This window comes from Toxotes jaculatrix, chromosome 6, assembly GCF_017976425.1.
Source record: "Toxotes jaculatrix isolate fToxJac2 chromosome 6, fToxJac2.pri, whole genome shotgun sequence".
Classification (NCBI taxonomy): domain Eukaryota; kingdom Metazoa; phylum Chordata; class Actinopteri; family Toxotidae; genus Toxotes; species Toxotes jaculatrix.
The window spans coordinates 2113482-2138239 of record NC_054399.1 but is presented as its reverse complement, the minus strand read 5'-3'; the positions used below and the strand labels follow the sequence as shown (position 1 = coordinate 2138239).

General features: G+C 41.6%; 2 protein-coding genes across 3 annotated transcripts in view; both read right to left on the bottom strand.

Moving 5' to 3' along the window:
* The window catches only part of tp63 (tumor protein p63), a 49911-nt gene extending 48548 nt beyond the window's left edge, over positions 1-1363 (bottom strand). The window contains exon 1 of the mRNA XM_041040982.1: positions 1225-1363. The gene's annotated coding sequence lies outside the window, so the exon portion shown is untranslated. The remainder of the gene's footprint in view (positions 1-1224) is intronic.
* On the bottom strand, positions 912-17403 carry tprg1 (tumor protein p63 regulated 1). 2 transcript variants are annotated; one of them, XM_041040987.1, is made up of 6 exons: positions 17309-17403; positions 16853-17089; positions 15275-15366; positions 12956-13132; positions 3627-3780; positions 912-1763 (listed from the first exon to the last, which is right to left on the bottom strand). In XM_041040987.1, exons 2-6 carry the CDS (start codon positions 17066-17068, stop codon positions 1569-1571), a joined length of 834 nt encoding a protein of 277 aa, XP_040896921.1. In that variant the 5' UTR covers positions 17069-17089; positions 17309-17403; the 3' UTR covers positions 912-1568. The 2 variants fall into 2 exon arrangements, with proteins under 2 accessions (XP_040896921.1, XP_040896922.1); XM_041040988.1 differs by having other exon boundaries at positions 16853-17086; positions 17309-17393.
* Between the last annotated feature and the right edge of the window lie 7355 nt (positions 17404-24758).

The following is a 24758-nucleotide window of genomic DNA, read 5'->3' as shown; positions in this document are numbered from 1 at the left end:
GGGCAAAGCAACCTAACTTTATGAGTGCTCATTTATCTGGCAGTTAATCGGGTTTTCTGAACATCTTTTACAACTTGAAGAGCAGAAATATGGATGAGGTGCTGCGCTCCAGGCCAGAGCAGCGCTTGATCCAGGATGAGAGACACGTCCCCACTCTGGGAGGAAACATGTTAACCCCTTCAGACCCTTAGGTTATGATACATGATACGAAAGGTGCTGAACTTAACCATATACGTTACCTTATGGAATAACAGCTGCATGTACTCCCGGGAGCCTTTTCTTGGGACATACTTAACCTTGTTTCCTGATGAGATTGCCTGAAGAGACTAACTACTGCTGGCTTAGTTTGTCACTGTCACTGTCACTCAGGAAACAATTTTTCACTCGGCTGTATTTTACAATTGCACAACTTTACCTGAAGCTTTAACACCATCGCTGAGATTGTCATCAAACATTGTCAGTGGTGGAGTCCGCCCTTCCTGTGCTGGATTCAAACAGCCAATCACTGCACTTACAGAGTCTGTCAGAACTGTATTAAATTACTGCTAATGCAGACTCCTACCGCTGCTGCTTCACATTAAAAACAGTCAGCTGGTGACAAAGTAGCTGCTCAACAAACGTTTGATGGATCATTAAACCACACCTGCAGTTACCACCAGTGACCACAGGTGTCGCCAAATCTACCAAGACCTTTAAATGTGTGATAATATTACTTGTGTGCTGCAGCGACAACAGGACGTTGGTTACAGGCATTCTTTGTATTTTACATTACAAGCTGCAGCATTCCTAAAAGGTCAAAGGTCACCACTGGGTTAACGTTTCAGAAATTATCAACATTTAGTGTGGACAAGTTATTTCTGTGATTCCTGACTAACGAAGTGTACAGAACAAAAACAGCAAGCAGCAAAATCTCCATTAAAAAAACAGCCTATTTTTTTATACCAATAAAAGCAAAATCTGTCATTTTATATTTTCATGTCTGTGACAGGCGCACAAGACAAACGGGCGATACCAAACAAGGTAGAGCTACACACAGTAAACACACAAATCAAGGGGAAATTCCAGCACTGTACGCACTGTAAAAATACCCGACAAATGATAAACTGACAAATGTGCCCCCATGCTCCAGTGAATCTCTAAGGGGCTGAATGGCATAAGAATGAGCTTTTAGCAGAGAAACTGGGGGAGGAAGAAAGGAGTCCCGTTGCGAAAGAGTTGAATTACCATATCACTGAGGAGCAAATACAAAGCTCCTTGAGAGCAGCAGGGGATCCGTCATCCAGTGAAGTGTGGTGTTGAAATGTGGATATTTCTGAGTACTCAGACACCACACACTGGTAATAAGCGGCGGGGGAGATCACACAGTTGTTTAAACCTCATACACCTCATCCTGGGAATCCAGGCCTCAACGTGAAACAAAAGCAAACCTGAATATGGAAAAAATCTTTGGTCAATCCTTCAAGAATGATGAACTCTCTGTAAACAAACTTATCAAAATGAATTCAAGAAAAGACTAAATTAGAGCAAACAACAACAACAACAAAAGTATTATATTAATATTGAAGGGTTTAGAAGCCAATGTTTCCTCGAGCCATGCAGTAGCCCAGTTTGTTCTGGTTCCCAAGGAAAGACATAAGGCCCACATAGGCCTCGATGTGGATCTGCTGATTCAGGACCAGGACACCATTGGCCTTCCCAGGAACGGGCTTCATGGCATGGACTTTCTGTGCTGCATCCCTGAGCTGCTCCCGAAAGTTCTGGATCTGTGGATGAGAAGACGTGATGATCAGACATTTATCAGAAAACACTCTTACTTTCTGTTTGCAGTCCCTCGGCTGCAGCTCACACGAGCTGCTCGGAGATTCAACACAACAAAAAGCTCTTATTTCTCCCCAAAATAAATAATTATGTCATCCACAACTGTATTCAATTACTAAACTTGTTTCGAGGTAACTTACCCTGATTGTATTTTGTAAGATTGATCTACATCAAGGCACGGTAAGCACCGTGGCTTTCTAATATATAATCTGATATTTGTTCAATATATAATACATATAATGTAATAAATGTCAAAACGCTGGTAGCCAGAAGAGAAAGCACAGTTTCTGCATGAATGATCGAACCGCAGAAGGTTCCAGAGGATCGTGGTTCATAGAGGCCTGATTTTTATGCTCATTTCGTGAAACCTTATCAAGCAGGTCGTCTGCTCCACTGACAGATTTTTTATTGTCTGACATTATTAAATGCACAAATTATACATTTATAATATATAATATTTTTCCACATTACACAATTATTTGCTTGTTTGCAAATGGAGTAGGATAATTCTGCAGTGTGCCCTGTTCTCTGACTTCCTGATCAAACTGTGGATGATAATCAATAGTTAAAATCTTATCAGGAAAGAGTCAGGGGTCAGGGGTCAAACCCACGTGATCCTATCTGCTGTGACTGCTAACCTGTCTACGCTGACAATGTTCTTTAAGTTTCCCGGCAAAGCACATTTCTAAATGTCATATCAGAATTAAGATAAGATTGCATTGCATTCTTAGTAAATGCTCCTCCAGGTCTTTGCATGCCAGTTTGAGTCTGTCAGGCTCAGCTGCCACTCAGCATTTATGTGCAGTCACTGAGATGTGTACAGCACCAGCCCCTGTTACTCTGCGTGAAACAGAAACAAAACCGTCTGACACATGATGAACTAATATTTGTGTGACGCTGTTGAAATTTCATTGCTGAGTACATGATTGCTCCATTCCTTTGTCTTCCTCACCCTGAGTCAACTGCTGGAACTGCTCATAAACATCTTGGTTATGTTGAAATTTCTTTACAGGTTTGGAAACACAGTTATTTGTAGTAGTACAAGCATTCGGAGTCTACAGTAAAACAAACAAACAAACAAACAAAAACAAACAAAAAAGTACACTGAGTGCAGGTTTTATATATTTCTACCTGGACTGCTTTAGGATCCAGAGGTTTCTCAGCCCTGAGTATTTTATTAGACATCAAAAATGACTGACTGAACATGAATGATATCTGATGCCTTATTCCAGTAAGTAATTTCCTGTGTAATGACTCATCTGACCGCACAATGAATCTCACCACACTGTTGTTTTTTTTAAGTGATAACAGTTAAGACACTTCAAGACTCTCAGCAGAGTACACACCTCCACCTGGATTAGAAAAATAAGTCATAAAACTCGTTACGAGTATTTCAGCAGGTAAGTTCTGACAAAGTCTAGGCCCAAATCACGAGCAAACGTTTTCTCCGAGCTGCTGCACAGCTTCAGTTTTATGTCCTGAGATTCTTCTGAGATACCTGCCAAACTGAAAATCTCTCCAATGAAAGTTGTTGACAGAGAGGTCTTGGGATTATTCTGAGTAACAAGGAAATTATTCTGGGAAAGAAATGCGACTGTTGATTTTCAGATTTTCCATTACTGGGAGCACCACAAATCAAGATTCCTTTCACCTTAATTGCACCGGGCTGGTGGCAGAAAAATCTGCACTGAAAACCACAGCTATTTGCGTTGCTCAACACCACCAGACGTTAGTGAGAATATGGCTTTATTTTTGCGACTTAGGGTGAACTGTTCCTTTAAACAACGCCATGCTGTTAATCAACTTACGTCGCAGAGAGCAGCGAACGTGTCACTGATGTTCCTCACAGGGTGGTAGGTGAAGGTGATGAAAGGGAAGTCGGTGGCAAACGGGTTCCACCTGGAGGTGAAGGAGGGCTCTCTCAGCCGGTCCCAGAAGATCCGCATCCCCTCGCCTTCTCTCCTGAACACATCAAAACACAGAGCAAATGACAAAGCGTCTCCCACTGTCAGTGACACACTTCACTCAACCGTGTGACAAAACGTCAGTTGAGACAGTTCATGCTGTCATCACATCAACAACATTACTCACTGCTTTCTACAAACCAGGTCGTTTTGTTTTCCATTGAGAATCATGTTCGAAGCACTGAATTTAAACGCCTTCTGCAGTAACTACACGGGGGCTCCGTGACCTGTGGACCACAACCATCCTTTGTAATTAACTCACTCTCTGTCACAGAGCCAAGGTTAGAAGTAACATATTGAGTTAAAGCTAACTGGGGAGATTGCCGGTTGTAATTAAAGGCTTTTTTTAGCATTCTCTCCCTGCTGTGTCTGTTTTGTGTAACTGAAAAAAAACCCAATTTGATTGATCTGACATCTCGTTAATTTATTTTATTATGGCATCATTAATTGAGGCAATCAGTAGTTAAACTGATTTACTACAAACTAACGAGCCTAGCTTAAGAAAAGTTGCAGTAGCTGCCAATGCAGCATTTGACTCTAAAGGAAATCTTGCACTTTGGTGGTACACATAGTTTCAGTAATAATTTTAGATGGACAGACAAACTCACTTCAAACCAGAGACACATTCAATCCCTGTGACTAACTCCATTACCTTAATAACAAATAAAAAGGTACCGTACATTTTCTATTGTGCAGTTTTTATTACTCTGTCCAGCCTGGAAACCAAAAACCTCAACTTTCTGTACTTGCCACCAAAAATGCTCTGACACATTACAGCTGCACCCTTCCTGTCTCTCAGTGGACGTGGCTGTCCGCGGTTAGAGCAAGGAAAAAATGGCACTATTCTGACTTCAAGGCAAATACTTAATGTGAGGGCAATCTCATGTTTACCAGGCTTAGATGTAATCTACGGTGTGCTCATCATATTCTCTTTCTTCGGCTGTTATTTCTTCAGTGGCTTTTACAGTAAATACCGTGGGTTTTAATGAAAACGCTCCAGGGTCACATCTTTCCTCTGCCTAATGAAACCTCAGAAGACTCAGAGCAAACAGACCTCCGAACGCTCCCAGATCCCATCTTTGAAATGATGTTGGTGCTGATCTACATGCTGTGAAGGTCTTTACAACTTTCTGTTTACTATTTGTCCATCAAATGTGATCCAAGTCTCTCAAACCTCTGGGACTGTAATATCTGGGAGGAATACAGTGTCTTTGTTACTGCTGAAAAGGTACGGGGTCAGAGAGGGTTCAAAACTCCCTCCTCTGCTTTTCCTTTTACAGTAAAATAAACCTGAGCTGAAATTTATCAGAGAAAACAGAAAAACACAGGGACAGTACGAACATAAGAAAAAGGCCATGGACATGAAGAACGCTGATGTCAGACCAAACTATCACTATCACACATAACTATCAGTTAAACCATCAGTTAAACAAAGTAACAGGACACGCAAAACCTGTTTCTGCAGAGCTCCTTCTGATGCACACAACCGTACAAATAAATTCAGCAGGTGCCTCAGCGCTAACCTAAAAACAAGCCTATTAATCGATGCAACAGTTACGTCACTCTGAGATAAATGCTAATATCAATATGCTGACACGCTCTCGATGGCGATAGCATCACGCTGATGTTTAGCAGGTATAATGTTGCCATCTTAGTTTAGCGTGTTAGTATGCTAACATTGCTAATTAGCACCAAACAGAAAGCACATGAGGTTGATGTGAACGTCGTAACTGGACAAATAAAGATGTGAAACTCTAAACTCATACTTACCTGCCAAGTAACAGACAAATAAAACAAAACAAAACCCAAGGACGTCGCCTCAGGTCTGGGAAACAAAATGATGATTTATAAATAAAGATAAATCAACAGTCTTATCAAGTAAAGTAAAAACTATTAGCTGCAGCCCAAACTTTATATTTCATTTCTCACTGTTGTTGTTGGTTTATGTGCTGATGCTAAGATTCACTATATAACGTTGATCTGTGCAATGTTAGTTTATGGAGCCAAGCTTTTGTTCAGGGGCTGTCTCCAAGCATCCATGAACCTTTAAACCCTTAAAGATGTTCCAAGAAGCTTTCCATTAAAACTAAATGTAATGTTTGGATCAGAAATTACAATGAAACACTGTGAATTTAGGAGGATTTTAACAAAGGGAGATGTGGAATCACCTCATGGTGGAGTTTAGGCATTTTCAGCTGCACCGCGGTGCCTTTCTCTTTGCAGCCTGCTGATCATCACCTGCTTAACAAACCAGGTAAACAACTGCTGGATCGATCCTTATTCAAAACAGTAGCTTGGAAAAACCTGCAGTGACAAGTTTGTCTCCTCAGTCCGACATAATTACACTCACAGCAGAACAGCACAGACAATGCTGTTACAGGTATTTAACTATTAGACACAAAAACTGATGTCCACGCTTCGATAAAACATCCAGTCGCTCATCATTTTGACAACATGAGCATGTTTTTAGAGCAGAAGCTGCACCGACTGGAGGGAGCACATCAGTCCATATTTGGTGGTATTTTTTTTTTCCTTTTCTCAGAAGAAGCTGACAAATTAGCTGGAAAACAGACAAACGCCCACACAGGACCCTCATACTCAGTTCCATCATTTCCATAGGCGTAGAAACATCTGTGACATATGTCATGTTATGCGAGTTTGTTATGCATTTCCCAGCTTCCTCCATCGAACACTGATAGCGTGGGGTTTTAATGAAAACGAAAACCTATTACAACAATCAAGCAACCTGTTTCTGTAAATCTGTCAACAACTGTAACTGCTACTATCAGAGGTCAGAGTTTGTGGAACAAAATAGTTTCATCTCTCATGCACCTGCTGGTTTGCATAAAAATGTAACACTAAGAGGGTAAAGATAAATAAATCAGGATGCCGGCGATTTCCCAACAGTGTTCTGATATATCCTTAATGATCTGTCATACTGTTGTGCTCATTTTACCACATACCTTGTGCAACAGCACTTCCTGCCAACCAGAATTAAACACCTGAGGCTAAACAATAATGGTGTAGCTATTGATATGTCACAGTCCCAGGGAGGGGCTGCATCATAATGCAATCATCTAGCTCTGTTTACACAAGCACTTTCGAAATGACAATGCTGCTGCTGAACATTTTGTGCCTCTTCCAGGGCAAATGTTGTGCACGGAGAAAAGGGGGGAAGAAAGAAAAAAAAAAAAACTTGGTACAAAAGCAAATCCCAGGCTAAAAGACTGATTATATTTCAGCAAAAGCCAGTGAGGATGGTGGGGTTACGTTTGTACACACTGCCCTTTGTAAGAGCACACAGCTATTGCCCTAGTATAAATGGGGATATAAAAAAGCTTTGGCAAATTCCACAGGTAAGCTATCACTGGGAGCGGGACCAGCCCAAACAGGCACAGCAGGGCTGGGCTTTCCAGCCAGAGGCCTTGGAAGTCTTCACCGTGTTTATGTGGCAGAGCTGGGGTTTGCACTTTCACTGCACCTCACTTCGATACAGTCACGAAAATACAGAAACACTGAAAGCAGGCTGCGCCTGAGTTATGTCATTCATGAGTTTGACAACGTCAAAAGAAATGTCCAGAAAAACGGCTCAAGAAGAAGGATAAACTGAGGGTATCCACCCACTACTGATCTTCCTGGTGGAGTTCCACTTAATCCACAGTGTTTATACAAAACACACACATGCATAAGAGAAACACTGTATTCTGAGCTTAGGGGCAAGTGACGAAAAAATTCCTCCCTGGGCTTTCAAGCGCTTCAGACTCAAAAGTCAACACACAAGATAAATATCAAGCCGAGCTCCAGTTGTCATGGCAAGTGTCCCACATTGTCTCAGAGCGAACAAACAAATCTGCTCCGATTGCTCAACAGAGCCTGCAGGTTTGTCAGCCATCCATACATGTATCCATCCAACACGGTTTCATTAAAAACATGAAAGGACTAAAAAAATAGAAAGAAGAAGAAAAGGGTGGAGTATAGGCTAAAAAAAACAAAGAACTGAGTTTACCTGTTATTCACATTTTCTCTATTATATTCAAGCTAAAAACGACGTTGATATGATTCATGATAAAGCCTCCAAAGCCTAAAACATACAGCCACGTTACTGCAAATGTTGTGATGCAAAAGCTGTGATATCATAGCTGCAGGCTGTTAAGCTATTTCCACCTTGAAAAGGTAAAGTCCACAAGCTGAGAGCTGCTCCCAGGGTACATGAATTTACAGCAGCATGCCCAAAACATTCTGAATCTAATGGTGTTTATTAATTTACACTCTCTGTCCTGGGAGCAGCCTGTGTGCTGACTCTGCTCTTGATCTATGTTTTGTTTGTTTTCTTCTTCCTTGTTTTAGGACTTGTGCTACAGGTAGAACCACAGTATCTGGCAATGCAAAGACTTTATCTGGAGGAGTTTGATTTGCAGACACAATTCTGATCCACTTCCTTCTCCCTATGACTCCCTTCTGTATTTTACGTTATGGATCTCAGCTTAGATCTGAGTTACTGGGAATCAATAAAGAGAGTTCCTCATCTATTAGCACATGCTATGCTACATATAGACTGTGCAGCACCGGTGTCAAAATGCCTTGAAGGCAGCAGGCTTGGTTTATTTGGATGCTCAATAGTAGTTACCATGGCAACAAATACTCTCCCAGGGGTCCATGCTGTTTAACTGTTTTATAAATCTGTATTACTGTTCTGATGTTACCTGTGCATTCTGAGCTACAGCTGTTTACTCTTCCACTCTACATCTCAAAAAGATATACTGTCCTTACTTACTACGTTTCTTTCTTTATACTTTATTTTACTTTTCAGGCCAAGATCTGGTTTTCAGATCAAGATCTGCAAAGTAAAATAAACAGTGACATCAGGTTTTCTTGGCTTAGGCTGGAGACGTTTCATCAGAAAGCTCAGATTACAAACCTGAGGCACACAGTTTGAAAGAAGTGGGCATTTGGGGGGTGGGGGGTGGGGGGGGTCAGGATATCTTGGCCTCTGCTGCACAGATTTTCACCACTCTTTTCTACAATCTGTTCATTTTAATCCCCTCAACCTTTGGGAGGTGTGATATTAAATCTCTGGAGTATCCCTTCAGCTTGTTTTTACTGTTTCTAATTCTAATTCTGCACTAACTGACGCTTATCCAACACTTTTTTCAGCTCTTGATCAGATTACTGAGCAGTTATTGTATAATCTGTAAGATGTAACTTGAAGTAAGAAACTCAGAGCATCTTTTTATAGTAAATACTGCTCTTACTTCATTATTTATGTGACGACCACAGAGCAGTTAAAAGTTTAGCCTCACTGACTCAAGTCCTCATAAAAAAATACTGTGTCAACATCTTTCCACTGTGGCAGGTTTAATTTGGTAGAATACAAACAGGAGGTGTGAGCCCTCATGCTGAGTAAATGCTTTCTTCACATCTTAAACACAAATATCCACAATTAACTCTCTTGCTTCACGTTTCAACAGCTGGGACTCTGTCTGGTGATCACCTGGTGAGGTATTATGTTGACGATCTTAGGTGCTGTAGCTACCATGTTCTGACTGCCCTCTGCTGTCTGAGAGAGCTGCTGCTTTGGTTTGTGCAGGTGTGGTCGGACAGACTGCAGAACGAGGGCGACTGTGCTTAAACCCTGTCTGACTCTGCATCCTATTAAAACAACTGTTAGAATCAATCAGTAAGTTCACAGGTGACAGCACAATAACTGACAGGGTGAAGAAGAAATTCTAATCAATAAAACTGCTGAAAGTGGATGAAGGTGGGGGCTAAATAAGCAACGACTCCCTCTGAAGCGTTATCAAAAACAAAAACACTACATGAGAGGAGAAACGGAGGAGAACAGTGCTGGGATTATTTCCACTCTTCATAACTATATGTATTTTTTACAACAGTTACTGAAGCAGCCTCCAGTGGGGCTTCTTCAAGCCTCCACACCCAGCTCTTTCAGACCGGAATAAAAAAATAGATGATGTTCTCGGTAATTAGTTTGTCTAGACAGTTTGGAAAGGAGGCACTTAAAACACATCTTTCCCCACAGATGCTGAATATACTGAGCTTTTTCCTTCGAGGGCGCACCTGGAGAATGTGCGATGAAAACAAAATCATCAGGACTAAAAATACTGACACTCCCCTAACACTTTCTACTGGCATCGTCAAGGTTTTGGGAGGCTGATGGAGCACAGAGGAGGGTACGGACGCCAGATAAGATGCTCTGTGGAGGGAGTCTGATATTCTTTGTTGTGATGGTCTGGGAACACCAGGGTCAAACGTTCACGGAAGTGCTTTCTGTCTCAATTCATTAAGTTCAATTATATTACTCCTATTATAAAATATCAATATCCTGAGTGATCAGCACAACAGCATCCAAGCAGAACTGTTGTGGCAGCCTGCGATGACTTCTCAAACGCTAAACTTTGATCTCATGGCATTTTACAAACACAAAGAAATCACTGCTGAACAGGTTGAAACAACTGTGCAATGTTTAATGCAATCACCAGCCTCAGCGTGACCAGAAACATGGTTCGACATTTCTGCCGTGCTGTGCTGCAGCCTACACAGTGAAAAAGCCTTTCAAGCCGCACAGATTCAGAATTGCAGAATCATCCATGACAACATCAAACAGATGAAGGACCGTGATGCGGCGGCGTGCTACTGCCTTGAACCGTCTCTACCAAGGGTGCACACTGACATCAAGTGGTCAAATGACAACTGTCAGCAGCCTTCTTGACTTCTCACACTCCTGAATGTGAACAATGCCACACCGCTGACAGTCAGGTGACATTACTGTAACAGCTTTAAAAGAACCTGAATGATGCTGATGTACTGATGTGGAGAAATCAGCATGTAAGTAGCTATGTTTACCTGTATTGTGTGGAAGATGTATTATTCCATCACTGTCTGAGCGTTTGAAACATCAAACCGAAGACGTCTTTGATATCTTTTCTTTGTGTTCTCTAAGAGCTCCTGAGTGCGGCTTGTTGAGTCTCAGCTGTCAATCAAACGACTGACTTCACTATGAAATACCTGCACATACATACACGGCATCATCCAGACTTCACACCCAAAACATAACACCCTGAAGGAGCCGTTTTAAAACAGTTTGGGAAATGCACCTGTTCACTTTCTTGTTGTGAGTTAGATGAGAAGATCAACAGCTCTCCACTGCCTGACTGTTACAGTGAGTACAGTCAATATTTCTGTATTAACAATGGATCATATGACTAACTACCTGAAAGGGTCTCACAGAGGATTATCACCTGACTCTGCCGTCACCCTCATCTCGTCCGGGCATTTCACCACAAAACACTGAGTATGAGTTAACTTCTACAGGTGGTCAGAAGCATTGTGTAAATAAGCCACTGTTCACTGACAAGTTCACTATTCAGATTAAAATCTGATAATATACGTGTTGTTTGTTACTTTAAGAAGAGCCAGGAGCTGCTCAGCGTGCTGAGCTTCGAGGCTGGAAGCAGGTGAAACAGCGAGCCTCTAACTCACTGTATCAACTTTATTTAATCCACATAAAATCAGAAGTATAAAGACAAGTTATGGCTTTTACAAGAAGTTATGTGCTTGCTTTTTTTTCTTGGTGACCAGCAGCCAGGCGCCGTGACTCCAAGTCTGTCATTTATGAGCTAAGCTAATCGCCTCCTGACTCGAGCTCCCTGGTTTGCACACAGACGTGAGAGTAACATCAAAATTCTCAAAACTGAAAAACAGCATTTCCCAAAACATCATCGTCTATTCCTTTAATTTAACCTTTTAACTGGTCCAGACAGGCCATCTGACTTCCTCTTTCACGACGAGTAATTTTGAAAAATAAATCTAACAGCTGATTTCCTTAGCCTGGCTTTAAGCACTTTCCTTCAGTCTGACTTTGTATTGTGGGAAAAAAGTTTTAAGTACAGTAACAGCGGTAGGGATTTGTTTTCATACGTACATGTACTCACTGATCACTTTCTGCTGAAAATAAGACAGAATGACCTAGACGAAAAAAGACAACACTTCCTGAGGGAGAGACAGAGGAAGACGGGGAGAGAGAGAGGGAGGGAGCGGAGAAGATGAAGACAGAAAGAGGAGATGCTTGAGGATCGAGCCTTTCTTATTTGAAACCGTCTCTTTACTGTTTGACTCCCGGGTGGCTTTCACCAGCGTTTTATGTATAATTTAACGTAATGTGTGGAGATAAAGCCTCTAATAAAGGCTGCGCTCTCTAAGCTCTTCACAGCACATTACGTTTTATTCATCAAATTAGTTTTAGTTGGTTTGGTATCCCCTGAGCCGTCTTTAAAAGGTTTAGATGAAAGGACTGCATTAATTTTGCCACTAATCAGTTAAGTGACAGCTCCAAGTGACAGCTCTGCACTCCTTACCCCCGAAAACCTCTCCGCACGCTCCACTCCTCTGCCATGCCTGTTTCAGTTCTGCTGTTCCATGTGTCCCTGGTTGATCTCGTCTACCCTGCACCAATCCCCTGCATGTACCCCCCCACCCTACCCCACCACCACCCCCTCACCGTGCAGCCTTCTGATAGCTGCCCTCAGACTCCCGTCACTGTTTTCACTGACAATACAAATCACTGTGAATACTTCGCTCGTACTCTTGCACTGAAATTCATTAGAGAGGCTGCGTGTTGCATTTTTCATTTCGTCTTCAAATTTCTCAAAAACATTCGTTACATAAGGACTGTGTTGTCTGATATAACGTGTTAAAAAGAGTTAAGAAACCTTCACATACGAGCAAAAACGTGACTCGGCATGTTTTGTGGCAGAGCTTAATAGTTAATCATGAGGCAAAAGGGATTTTTTTCACAGGGAATTTTGCTATTGTGAAGCAAATTAGAGCATGGAGCAGATAATTAGGGCTAATATTTGTAATTCTCTGAGTAGGGTTTTTATTTTTTCTTTTAATTAGCAACTAAACTCTACAAAGAGCAGTTCTTAAGCAGACTTACTGAAAATTACTGAAAATAAGAAAGGACAGTGGAGATCCAAGGCTTTGTTTTTTTGCACACGGTTCAAATTTCAATGAACGTGTCTGTCAAGTTAAGTCAGAAGTTTCTGGGTTATCATTTCCCAGCACAAGTCACAAAACGTTCACCTCAGAAAAGCCGAGGGTTTAATGGACCAAAGTCAGAAGTTTGGACTAATGAAGGTTAAAATGAGTAGACCTACGTGAGCAGGGAGCGCTTCGGGAAGCTGAAGGTGCCGTGGGAGATGCGGTCCACAAAGTTCAGCGGGATCCTCTGTATCTGATCACAGCTGAACATGACAAAGTCGTACTTGAAGACCAGGAGAGAGTTTTCTGTGATGAGCACAACACGCTCCTTTTCGTTGTTCCAGTGATCCACCCTGAAAAAAAAAATGAGACCATTAGACATTTAATGAAAAACTATTTCTTAGTATCTATATTTTAAATTGTAAACAAAGAATTTATTTGCTCATTCAATTCACAACTTAGTCAACTCATCAATGAGACATCCCAAAGTTTTCTACACGTGTGACATGTCTGATCTCTGTGTGTACAGAGTGTGTAAGGGGTATAAGCAGTGGTATACAATCAGCTGCCAGTTTATTAGGTACACCTCAGTAAAACTAATGCAGTCTAATAACCGTGCTGTCCACCCCTTTTGAATCAATGAGAGTAGGCTAAGTAACAGAAACAACTCTCTATATAATGCAATACAATTCAACAGCACCACAAACACCAACCACCAAAAAAACTTTAGGAACTGATGACCCACATGCCCACTGGGATCTCTCCCAGTATGACCACTGTCCAGTCTGACTATGGCACAGGGGAAGAGGAGGGGGGAGGAGGGACCAAAGAGTGCACTTCCTTGTTTCTTACAGTAGTCACATATCCTCTATAAGGCAGTAAATTATCATCTTATGCCCTCAGAGTGTCTGAAATGTCAGTCTTATTAACTGAAGTCCCAAAAAGCATCAGACTCCCTCACTGCTGTGCACACACAATTAATTCATGGTGGTGAATTCTCTTGGAGTGTCTCTCTTTCTCACAGCCCGCTGAGCTGGGTGCACGTGGTCACCTCCAGCAGAACCACTCTGCTGCTGCCAAAAAAAAAAACAGTTCACTGAACAACCTTCATGGGAAGGGTGTGGGTGAAGAGCTTTGACTGTGCTAGTGAAAGGAGTTAACCTTGACTGGTGTCATGGTACAGGGGTGCTACAGAGATCCAGGATCAGACTGTGGGTGGTCTGACACGCTGCTGGCGTTCAAGCTTTACACAACAACAACCGAGGCCTTGAGTGATGTACCTCTACAGGACACACAACAGATTCTTAGATAGGAAATGCTTCACTTCTGCTTAAAGGAGAAGCTTTAGCTTCATATTTAGCGTAGACTTTTTATTTTCTTTTTTACTTCTGTGGTACTCCACACAAAAACACAACCTCAGAAAATGCAAATGCATAAATCAATCACAGTGAAAAAGAGGCAGAGTCAAAATCATAAAAGTACATGAACTGAGATCATCTTACTCTTTCTAAAACTAGAGACGGTCCTCTGCAAAGCCAGATTTGAGGAATTTCTCATGCTTTCCTGACATTAGTCACCGGCCTCCCTTGGGCACATTCTGCAGCAGCATTACAGAATTACCATATCATGCGCTCTTTCTGTTGCAAGAAATCCTACAGCGGCTTCTGTGGCGCCGATAACTGCAGGCCAATGTAGGACAAACATTAACGTGTGTTGGACAGAGCTGCATAAATGGGATGTATTATTCATTCTGGCATGGCCAGCCTTAATGTTTCCTGAAAGCCTGTGCAGGAGCGATGCAACCTGACATCTGCAAGTGCACTTGGTAAATGTGCTGCAGTCACTTCACATTACTCTGTGTTTGAGTCAGTCAGATCGCTACCTCTGCTTTGACTTGTGTGGTAATGTGAAAGCTTTGGGTTTGATAAGAACACTGATGTTTGAGTGAAAGGTTAATTAATGAAGATGCCTGGATCCGGTAACACCAAGTCATCCAGGGTCTTTACCCCAGTATATGTGTAGAATTTAAGACAAGCAGCTGCTCTTTTCCTACGGGAAGCAGGTCAGTGCAGTCACCCAGTACATCTGTTCATACTGGATTATGAATGAGCAGCACATAATACTGTAAACTCATCACATCAGTACTGTCAGGTGAAAACCTCCTAACTCCAAAAAAAATATATATATATATAGTATTTATAAGCGGTCTTTATTAATTGTCAGTGTAATCAATCATTCATTAATGCACCAATCACAGATGCTTTATACACCCGGAGAAGCTGCAATTGTTGTGTGTTGTAAACAATTTATTCAGTGTTTATATCTGTTTATTAATCCTAAATAAACGGGGGAGTTAACACTGTTACAAGTGTCAGCAACAAGACAAAGAATAAGATTAACTGTTCAATTAAACTAAAGCTTTTCACTTTGCACATGTTACGCTGCATGTTGACATGAACACAAAGCTGCAACAGAAGACGGTCTCATGAACTCACTCTGCCAACAGCCAGATGCTGTGAATGCTGCCATCGACTTCTTTATCCACCAGAGCTTCAATGTCTTTGATGGCCTGATTCAGAGTGCCAGGCTGAGGAGACAGAAATGCACGGGTGTCACTTTCTAATTTTCCATTGTGACAATCACAATGTGTACACACAAAGCTTAAGGGGTAATCTTTGAGGCAGATGTGCAGCTGGGACTGGTACTCCAACAAAATGTCAACGCGTCTGTGTGTCAAACAGAATAACAATAAACAAAAACATGAAGCCTCGGCATATGAAAACGACTGTAAATGAAGAAAGCTGAGCGTGCAGCTTCCATGTATACATCTGAGTAACTCAGGTATTTGAACACAGAAAGCTTCACTATATAATACACAACACATTCAAACACACAAACTACACACACACAGTCACTTCTTACAACATGCTATTCTACCCTTGCACTTTATGTTTCATTATTTCAATGCCAAGTTGGAGAACTTAAAAAGATTAGGAGTTCATACTGAGGACTCCTGACAGCCTTAGTGTAATCTGAGCCTGGTGCTGAGCCGGCCTGGCATCATGGGATGTGTGACTGACATCCCACTGCAATCCAATAAAACACTCCTGCAATAAACACAACCTTTCTGACACTGATAATACAGTTTATTGACACTGTGTCATAAAGGTGTTGATTCAATTCTGAAATTTTTGAGGCTGTGCTGTTATTTTACTTGACTGCATAACATGGTTATATATGTATATATATATGTATATATAGTGTTTATATATATATATATATATATATATATATGAGCAAGAGGCGACACAATAACAAGCAAACACAAAAAAATTCTGTACAGTATAGCACAACTGACACTGAATTTCTGAGGCCAATGACAAACTCAGTGTAACCAAGACAACACCGAACAGCAAGTTTTTGTTATTTATTGGTTAATGTGTACACAGATACTGATTTATCTGATTATATCAGTTACTGGTAAAGTCATTGGTCTACACACAACCTCCTTTTACATTTAAGCATGGAGTAATTGCAGTTATATGATTAATCTTTTGCATGCTGTTGGCTTTAACCTCTACCAATGAATCGGGTCTTATAAACTCCTCATAAGTCTTGAATGAATGTTTCAGGGCTGCTCTGTCGCTGTCACTGGGTGTCAGCTGTGGCCTGAGGAGCGGCTGCAGATACTGCAAATGCAAATTTACTCCGGTAAATGCTAAGCTAACAATTACGTTTAATATTGTACATGGTTCCTTCCAAATAATACAAATAAAAGAATATGATAGTAACTACAGCTGTCAACTAAATGTAAGCAGCCACTGAACTGTGGTGAAGTATTAAAGTAAGTAAGCACATCTAAAATATTAAAGTAATATTTAGCTACAGGTCACTCACACCTGTACCTGAGGGCTGACACAGGTACATGAACCTGGTTTGTACAGGTGTTTCTCTTATTGTGTCCAACACCTGCACTGACTCTACATAAAAAAATAAAAAAACGTTTTCAGAGGGATGTTGGATTTCTGCAGCATTTGAACGGTTCAAACGGCACAAAGTGGAAAAGTCTTTACCCTCAGCACGAAGAACCTTCTGACTCTGAACTGTTCCGGAGATGTCTCCACAGAGACGGCACCGAGCGGAGACCGGGTCGCTCCGCCCGCCGCTGTCCGCTCCTCAGAGGCCTCAGCGCGGGTGACAGGCTGACTGTCCCCCGGGCCGCCGGCGGAAGAGCTGAGCTGATGCTGCGGCTCCGCACTGGGAGCTGCCTCCCTCTCAGCCTCTGCCATGATGGAGCTTCCCAACACCTGCTGGAACAGATGAACAGCACTGATGTGTAGTTATTAAGCGGCTGGCGGCCCACAGAGGCCGGCGTCTGCGGGCTGAGCCCCCGGAGAGAGAGAGAAAGAGACGCTCTGAGATTCATAACTTCCCCGGCGTCCAAACTTTACACGTTTTAGCATTTAAAGAGGAGCAAATGACTTTGGCACAACAGCTGAAACCAAGAGTCATAAAGAGGATTTACTTACCACTAATTATCGACGTCGCAGCAGGAACTGAAAGTTAGGCAGAAAGGCAGAGGCAACAGGTGCACGACTTCCTTGTTCCCTGTTCCTGGTTGGTTTCGGAGGGCGGCTCAAAGCGCGCTGCATCTCGGCTTTTTGTTCACCGTGATCAGATAAACAGTGAGACAGGATTGAAACCCTGTTGCGCCCAGATGCGACAGGGAAGCTGCCGGTGTGGGGCCGCTTTCAACCCGTGAGCGTGGATCAGCTTTAAATGTTGTCAGGTTGGATAAAGGCTCCGACCCACCTGTCCGTGTCCTGGACATCCGTTTAGTTAGCGGCTCATAGCGACCCCACAAAATTCACGGCCTGAATAACTGTGGAGGCCCTGGGCCAGAACGTTTCCCACTCCGCCCCCCTCAGTCTGAGCTTTCTGTGGGTCTGTTTGACAGTTTGGTTAAACCCAGCTTAAAATATGAATATGAACAACATGAGAGCCACGTCAGCTAAAATAAAAGTCTTAAAAATCAGATTTTGGTATAGATAGCCCCTACTACACCTGGCCAGGTAATAATTTCCTTTTAGTATGTGGACACCCCTGGTTAGTCCATCCAGTGTCTGCGTGTCTTTCTTTTGATACTAAACTGAGGATTTAAAAGATGCCCTCAGACTAACTCTCCAGACAACAGTTTTTATATTTACTTACAATATATATATATATATATATATATATATATATATATATATATATATATATATATATATATATATATATATTATAATTATAATATTGTAATATATAATATACAGTAGTTTCAGTTAAAAAAATTATGGCACTTATTCAAACTTCTTATACTGCTTTTGATGTCAGAGGGAAAAATACCTCTGAACTTTCTTCACAAATTGGAAAAGTGAAAGAGGCTTAATGTGGACATGGATACAACGATGAAATCACATTTATAAGCATGTTTAAATATATAAGAATTGTAAATTGCTCACGTGTATTTTTTTTGTAAGTGTTATGTTAAAGTATAGATTGTGGGGCACGGACCAATTTTTTTGTTGTTCAGAGGTAAAGCATGAATCCTGCAGATTAAATGAGTTTAGAATCAATCATCATCAACAAGAGACAGAGATGTTAAATGAAATATTTACCAGTTCGGTTCCACATCATGCGTTCGAGCTTTGCTCTATAGTAAGGTTTAATCTGAGCAGGGTTGGATTTAACACAGTCGCTGTTCAGTTCTGTTACAACTGCTGCCCAGATTAACCTTACAGATTTGTGCAACACACTATTTTTACTGTTTCTAAAAGGTTTAGCTTGCTTTGAATTTCCTCTCTCAAGCTTCTGTTCCTGTCTTGACATCTTTTCCTAAAATACCAGTGAATGGCATTCATGATTCAACTGGACAACAACACAATCAAGCAATTGTGGGATGAACCAGATCGCTGAAAGCGAATAAGACTTTTTCCTCCCACAAATCCTTGAATAGCATCACCATTTAAACATCAGTCTGCGTGTGTGCTAATGTTTTCTGACATAGCATACTGTAAAGCCACTCATTCCCAATCACAACTCTGTCAGGGAGCTCTTCCAGTGCCTTGTCAGAAGTTTAAAACCAATCCAGTTGTAATCTGTAGCAGTCAAAGAAATGTAGACGGATTTCTAAAGGCGTTCTTTCTGCACGGTTGCTTAGCTACTCCCACGGACTGCAGGCTGAGATTTTCTCTTTAGCACTGCGTGAATGGCCAGTAGCTTTCAGTCCAGATCTCATTTGGATTTTTTTTTTTTGGTCTGCAGTCAAGTAATTACTTCTAATCAATCCAGAGCCTCTTTGCTTCAGTGATGGGTTAATAATGAATTTTCCGTTTCTCCTTCTGCTCAAACAGAAGCATCAGTGCAAGAAGCTGTAATTTCTTCAAAATCCCCATGAAATCCAGAAATTGTTTTGTTGTGCTTCCTTCATTTGACTCTGTGATAACTGCAAACTAAAGACCAGAGCATAATTGAATCACAGACCTGGTGGTCGTTTGAAGGAAACATCTCAGCCTGACACTACCGTACTGGAGCACCACTCACGTTCAGTAAACCAGTGAACTTAAAAAACCCTTTGCCCCGTGATGCATCACATCATTCGGAGAAGTGAGGATAAGAATAATCCATATTGTTGTATCTAGGCCAAGTAATCAACACCGCATAACTGGAAATGTTGACTGTTACCAAGCTGTAAGCGTTTCAATTGGTGCTGCTCTGTAAGTTTAACCTTCAGTCTCCCCATACAGTTGTTTTGGTGCTCTCCAAAGACACACATGTTTATCACAGATGGAATTTATCATGAATTAATAATAGGTTAAATAATACATGTCATGTTTCCAGTGGATGTAGTGTATTATAATGGCATGGTGAGCAGTGCAGCATGTGTTCCCCTTGTAGATAAGTGCAGTTAATGTTCACCAGTAACTTAATATTATCTCACATTTCTATGCATCTTGCAAATGTATCTTTGTGTGTGTTTTCTGTGGCAGTGCATGATGTTATATACATACTGAACGTGCAGCACTGCACATTCAAAATTAATGATCAATAACAGGAGTTTCATCAAAAATCAGAACAGCCCCTTTTCATATAAGCCTCCAAATTCCCCCGTTGCCACTTTAATACAGTTTAAAACTGCTGCAATAAATAGTTTTATAATAACAGTATGTGAAGTGAGCATGTGTAAGGTGAGAGTGGCACCAATGGTGACAAACCCCTGGAGAATTACAGAGAATTTTATTAATTTTGCTGTTTTATTCATTTTAATGACTCTCATGATTTCCAGCTGCTGTTTTCTGAAAAAAAAAAAACAAACAAAAAAAAAGAAAAAAGAAAAAGGCCTAAAAATTCTCTCTACAGCTGCCCAGCACCAAACAGCTGACAGAACTGGTCAACACAGCAAAACATTTAGCAGCACAAGATGGACCAAAAAAAAAAAAAAAAGAAACTCCAAATGAATGTTGATGTCACTCTGTATGTGCAGGATGTATAATACATAAACATAAAAATCAGGTAGATGTAACAGTTTCAGTGTAAAGCAGAATGCTGCCGGGTGCACAAATACTTTAAAAAACACATTTTACCTGCTACACCATCATTTTATGCTAATTAACTGAAAAAACCCTGCTCTTATTTCAGCTGGTTTAAAGATTCCATGTTTTATTTAAATCGAATAAAATTGGCCTCACATAATCCACTGTAAAACCACAAACAGACAGAAAGTGAGTCTTTTCTAAACTGTGTAGCCTGTTGAGACAGAAGTTTTTCAGGAGGTGGATGTCAGAGAAATACTGGAAAATCCAATAAAGAAAATTAGTTTTTAAAAACAAACAAAATAAAGAAAGAAAGTGTCAGTAAATTGAAATGTGAGATTTTCTTCATGACGGGCATGTTGCACACTTTGGAAACCAAAGTGAGTTTGGTGAATCTGGGCCAGAGAGTCCTCTGTGAGATGACATCAGTTGACTTTGCAGCTCAAACATACACACAAAAATGTCCAGGGGCATTCACCCTTCATCTTCAATGTTCTTGGTGGATGGAAGTAATTCAATTATGTCCCAGCACGTTTGTGTTTGTTTATCCATATCGCAGTGAAGCCTGATTTAACTCTCCTGAGATATCACACGGGATCAGCAGATGTTGCGTAGACCTCTGTGACCCCGTAAGTTCCACAGTCATGATCTGTGTGTGTGCAGTGGCTTGCTGAGGCGTAGCAACACTGGCAGCTTCTTTTTCCCCTGCTTAGCCCTTGAGTAATGCTCAGACCAGAGCGCGGGGGCTGGGCTATGAAGGTTCATTAACTCAGCTGAAGCCTGATGAGCTGGAAAACTCCTAACCTTCAATGTTTTAGCCCAGCAAAAGCTCCACAGTGGAGCATAATTTCACCCAGCATGGCAAACGGCTCGAGCCTATGCTGAGGCCTTCCTTCATGTTTCACCACTGACTAAGAGAAAAACACACTGAAAAATGAATCTGCACTGTCGTCAGTGTATCCGTGTGAGTTCAGTGATTTGAATGTTATGCAAAACCTTATCAGGTCACAGGAGGAGAACATGGCACGTGACAGTACGAAAAGAAAAGACTTCCTTTTACATCTCCGAAAAAAAGGAGTAAAAATAAATGGGAATTCTCGTAGTTTTCAATCTGGAGTTAACTTTCACTATTCAGCTGAACTAACCTTGATTCTCTCAGACAGTAAAGTGCATCTGAGGACCACTGTATGTTGTCTGGAGTTGACAATGATGTTGCGTGGGAGAGCTGCACATACTGACCGTGAGCTGACCATTGTGTTTACCGCCCAGAGGCTCCGCTTCCAGATGACTGCAGACAACTGCTTCACTTGACCTTGGCTGTTATGACCATCAGGCCGAGACCTGACCTGTCAGGTACGGTTCACGGGGATGTTTTAGGTCAATGATGGAGAGTTTCAGGAGCGCCTGCTTGGTGCTTGGTGAGCCTGAAAGTGATAGCACACACATAAATCAGCGTGACATGGGCCTGTCATTTCTCCGAGATAAAAGGATCGAGGCCCTGACCCTCTCTGCTCCACATCTAAGACAAAGTTTCACATGAATGGCTTGTGGTTCATAAGCTCACTTGGTGGCGTGTAAAACTACAGTTTAGTGCAACAACATGCTTCAGAAACAGCAACTGGGAAAATAAAACAGGATGTTAAAACTTTTTTTTTAAATAATAGTTAAATAATAAATAATAATAACAGTTGGATATTTTGAGCAATATACTTATTCTTTTTCTTGCAAGAGTTAGATGAGAAGACTGAGGCTGCTCTCATGCCTGTTCATTATGTATGAAGCTAGCTTAGCCTAGCACTGACAGCACAGAGAGCCAGCTAGCCTGGCTTTGTCTGCAGTTTAAAACCTCCCAGCTCCTCTAACTTACGCTGCAACAACCAAACGGAGATTAAAAGACTCCAGGAAGTCACAGCCACCACCAGTGGTCAACACACAGTGACAGCTTGTAAGTTTGTGGAAAGAAGAGGCAGTTAGCTGAGCTTAGCATAAAGACTGGAAGCACAGGGTCTGTTAAAAACACATGTACCAGCCCCTCTAAAGCTCACTAATTAATATATCGTGTCTCATTTGTTTAACCCATACACAAACAGACATGTGAAAGCAAGTTGTGGTTTAACAGGGAGTTACTTGATGCAACAATTTTAATGTAATCAGACACCAGGCGCACATAATGTAATCACATAATGTAATTCAGATGATAATAATGAGCGGTCAGAGTTTTAATTCTGAGTCAGAGAAGACAACTAGGATATCTCCCACTTTAATGGCTGAACAGCCGCCACTGCTGGGATTACCATCCAAATAAAATCCAATACTTTTAAAATAATTACACTAAAACCACTGATTCAGCTTATCAAAAAAGTGCTTTACACGTTTTGTATCTGGTTGTAACAGGCCACAGTACATAAACAAAAGCATGTAATGTATCACCAGCAAAGCAAAGTGGGGAATTCCCCTGAGGCCTTAGACCACCAGGGGGCCCCTAAAGCCCCAGGCTTACACTGAGTCAACTGGCCCGAGGTAATTGGGTTAATTAGAAGTTGTCTGGAAATATTTACCTCTAAGTCACAGTATCAGCTGACATGTAAAGGTGCCCTGATGTGGCCTGGATTAACAACTAATGTTATGGTGCTATCGCGAAGATGGTCCCTGGAAAAAAAACCTGCTTACAGCAGGCACATTACAAAATGAATTTGTGTTTAACCAAATTAACAGGAAAGGTGAAGCCGTGTATTGTTTCTGCAGGAGGACATTTATGCCTCGGGCCTCCATAGCAGGTTAACCAGGCTGATCCAGTCATGGGTAACACTGGTGCGTGGTTACGGACGGATATACGGTATCGTTCAGGAAGAGGATATATCTGCAAAACAATGAGATCCATAAGAGTATTTTAAATTTACATTTTATTTAAGAGTCCAGTTATGGTGCAAACATCACACAGGGCTGAGCTGTATCAGTGTGCTTCAACCAACCTGGTCCAGGGAGAGATAATCCAGCCACTGAGTGGCAGTGTTGTTCCAGTGATGATCCAACACTCGAACAGGACATGGAGCATATTCATGTTCTACATGTGTGATTACAACATATTTAACATGTATTAACTCACCAGCTGATTTCTGCTTATTGTCCAGTGAATACAATATGATTAATATACATGACATCATTCCACACCTGTGAATAAATGCTGTTATGCTAAGCATGTTTTCCTCCCTTTCTTCCTCCTCCTGCCTGATTCTGTTTCATCTTTCTCACATCACCTCTGACTGTACAACAGACAAAGCCTCCTGGCATGTGTCATTACCAATCCTCTGTCTCTGTGACATCCCGTGGCACCCTGGACACACTGACTGCTCCCACTTGGCCCATCCACGCAGCAGGAAGCACCGATCGGATATCGTATAATTCATCAGAAATTGTGATGTTTCTGACTCATCTGAGCAGCACTTTAGCCTTGAGCTCAGAGTGTGACTGGCACTGAAAAGTAGCCAGAAAATGATTGCTTTGATATGTGGTACTAACAGGAGGATGAAAGCCAGATTGGAGCTGATGAATTAAGGATGGCAAGTATCACATTTATTCTTAACTGCTGCCTTTGAGCAAGGCAGAATATTTTCCATCTTTGTCGGTGCCCATGCTCATTTGATATTACATAACCTCCATAAACTCAACTAAGAAACTTGTTTTCACACTTTCATTTCTACAAAACAAGCATCAGCATTTTCTCTTTGCTTACCCGTCTCACAACAGAAATATGAAACTTCTACACAGATTCTGAGGTTTACTGGTGACTACATCATGGGAGTTTCACTCAAGATGAGTAATATTAGTTCCTGGAAACATATAACCTGTGTCACTGTGACTGGAAGGATGAAGGTATTAAGCTGCAGAGGGTGCACTCATGAAAACACACTGTAGCTCTGGTGCTACAACAACAGTGATTTCCGTTTTGGTAACGGTGGCTTTACAGCCCAACCCCCCCACCCTCCCCACCCGAGGTATCACTAACATGTGTGCATAGTCCTCTGGGAAACTCAGACATACACAGTCACTCCTGTAGAAGCCTGCTATGCAAAGTGCGAATGCTGTCTTTCAGCATCAGAAACATTTCACCTTAATTTGACGTAAAACTTCAGATTAAAGCCAAAATGTGCTGTAATTTCGGACGTCTGCGTGCTCTTTGTTCCAGGTTTTTCCTTAGGTGGAACAGCCATTCAGGAATTCCTACAAACAATGCTCCACCTCTACTTAGTCGAAGTTCACAGATTCGTCATGCAATGCCTGTAGGAATACAGTGCATTTTCTGCTCTGCCGCAAAAATCGCCTTCTGCTTCACTGACATCCTCTCGCCTGTTTGCTGGGGCAGTGCACAGCCTCATGTGATTTATTGGGCTTGATTGCAAGACGA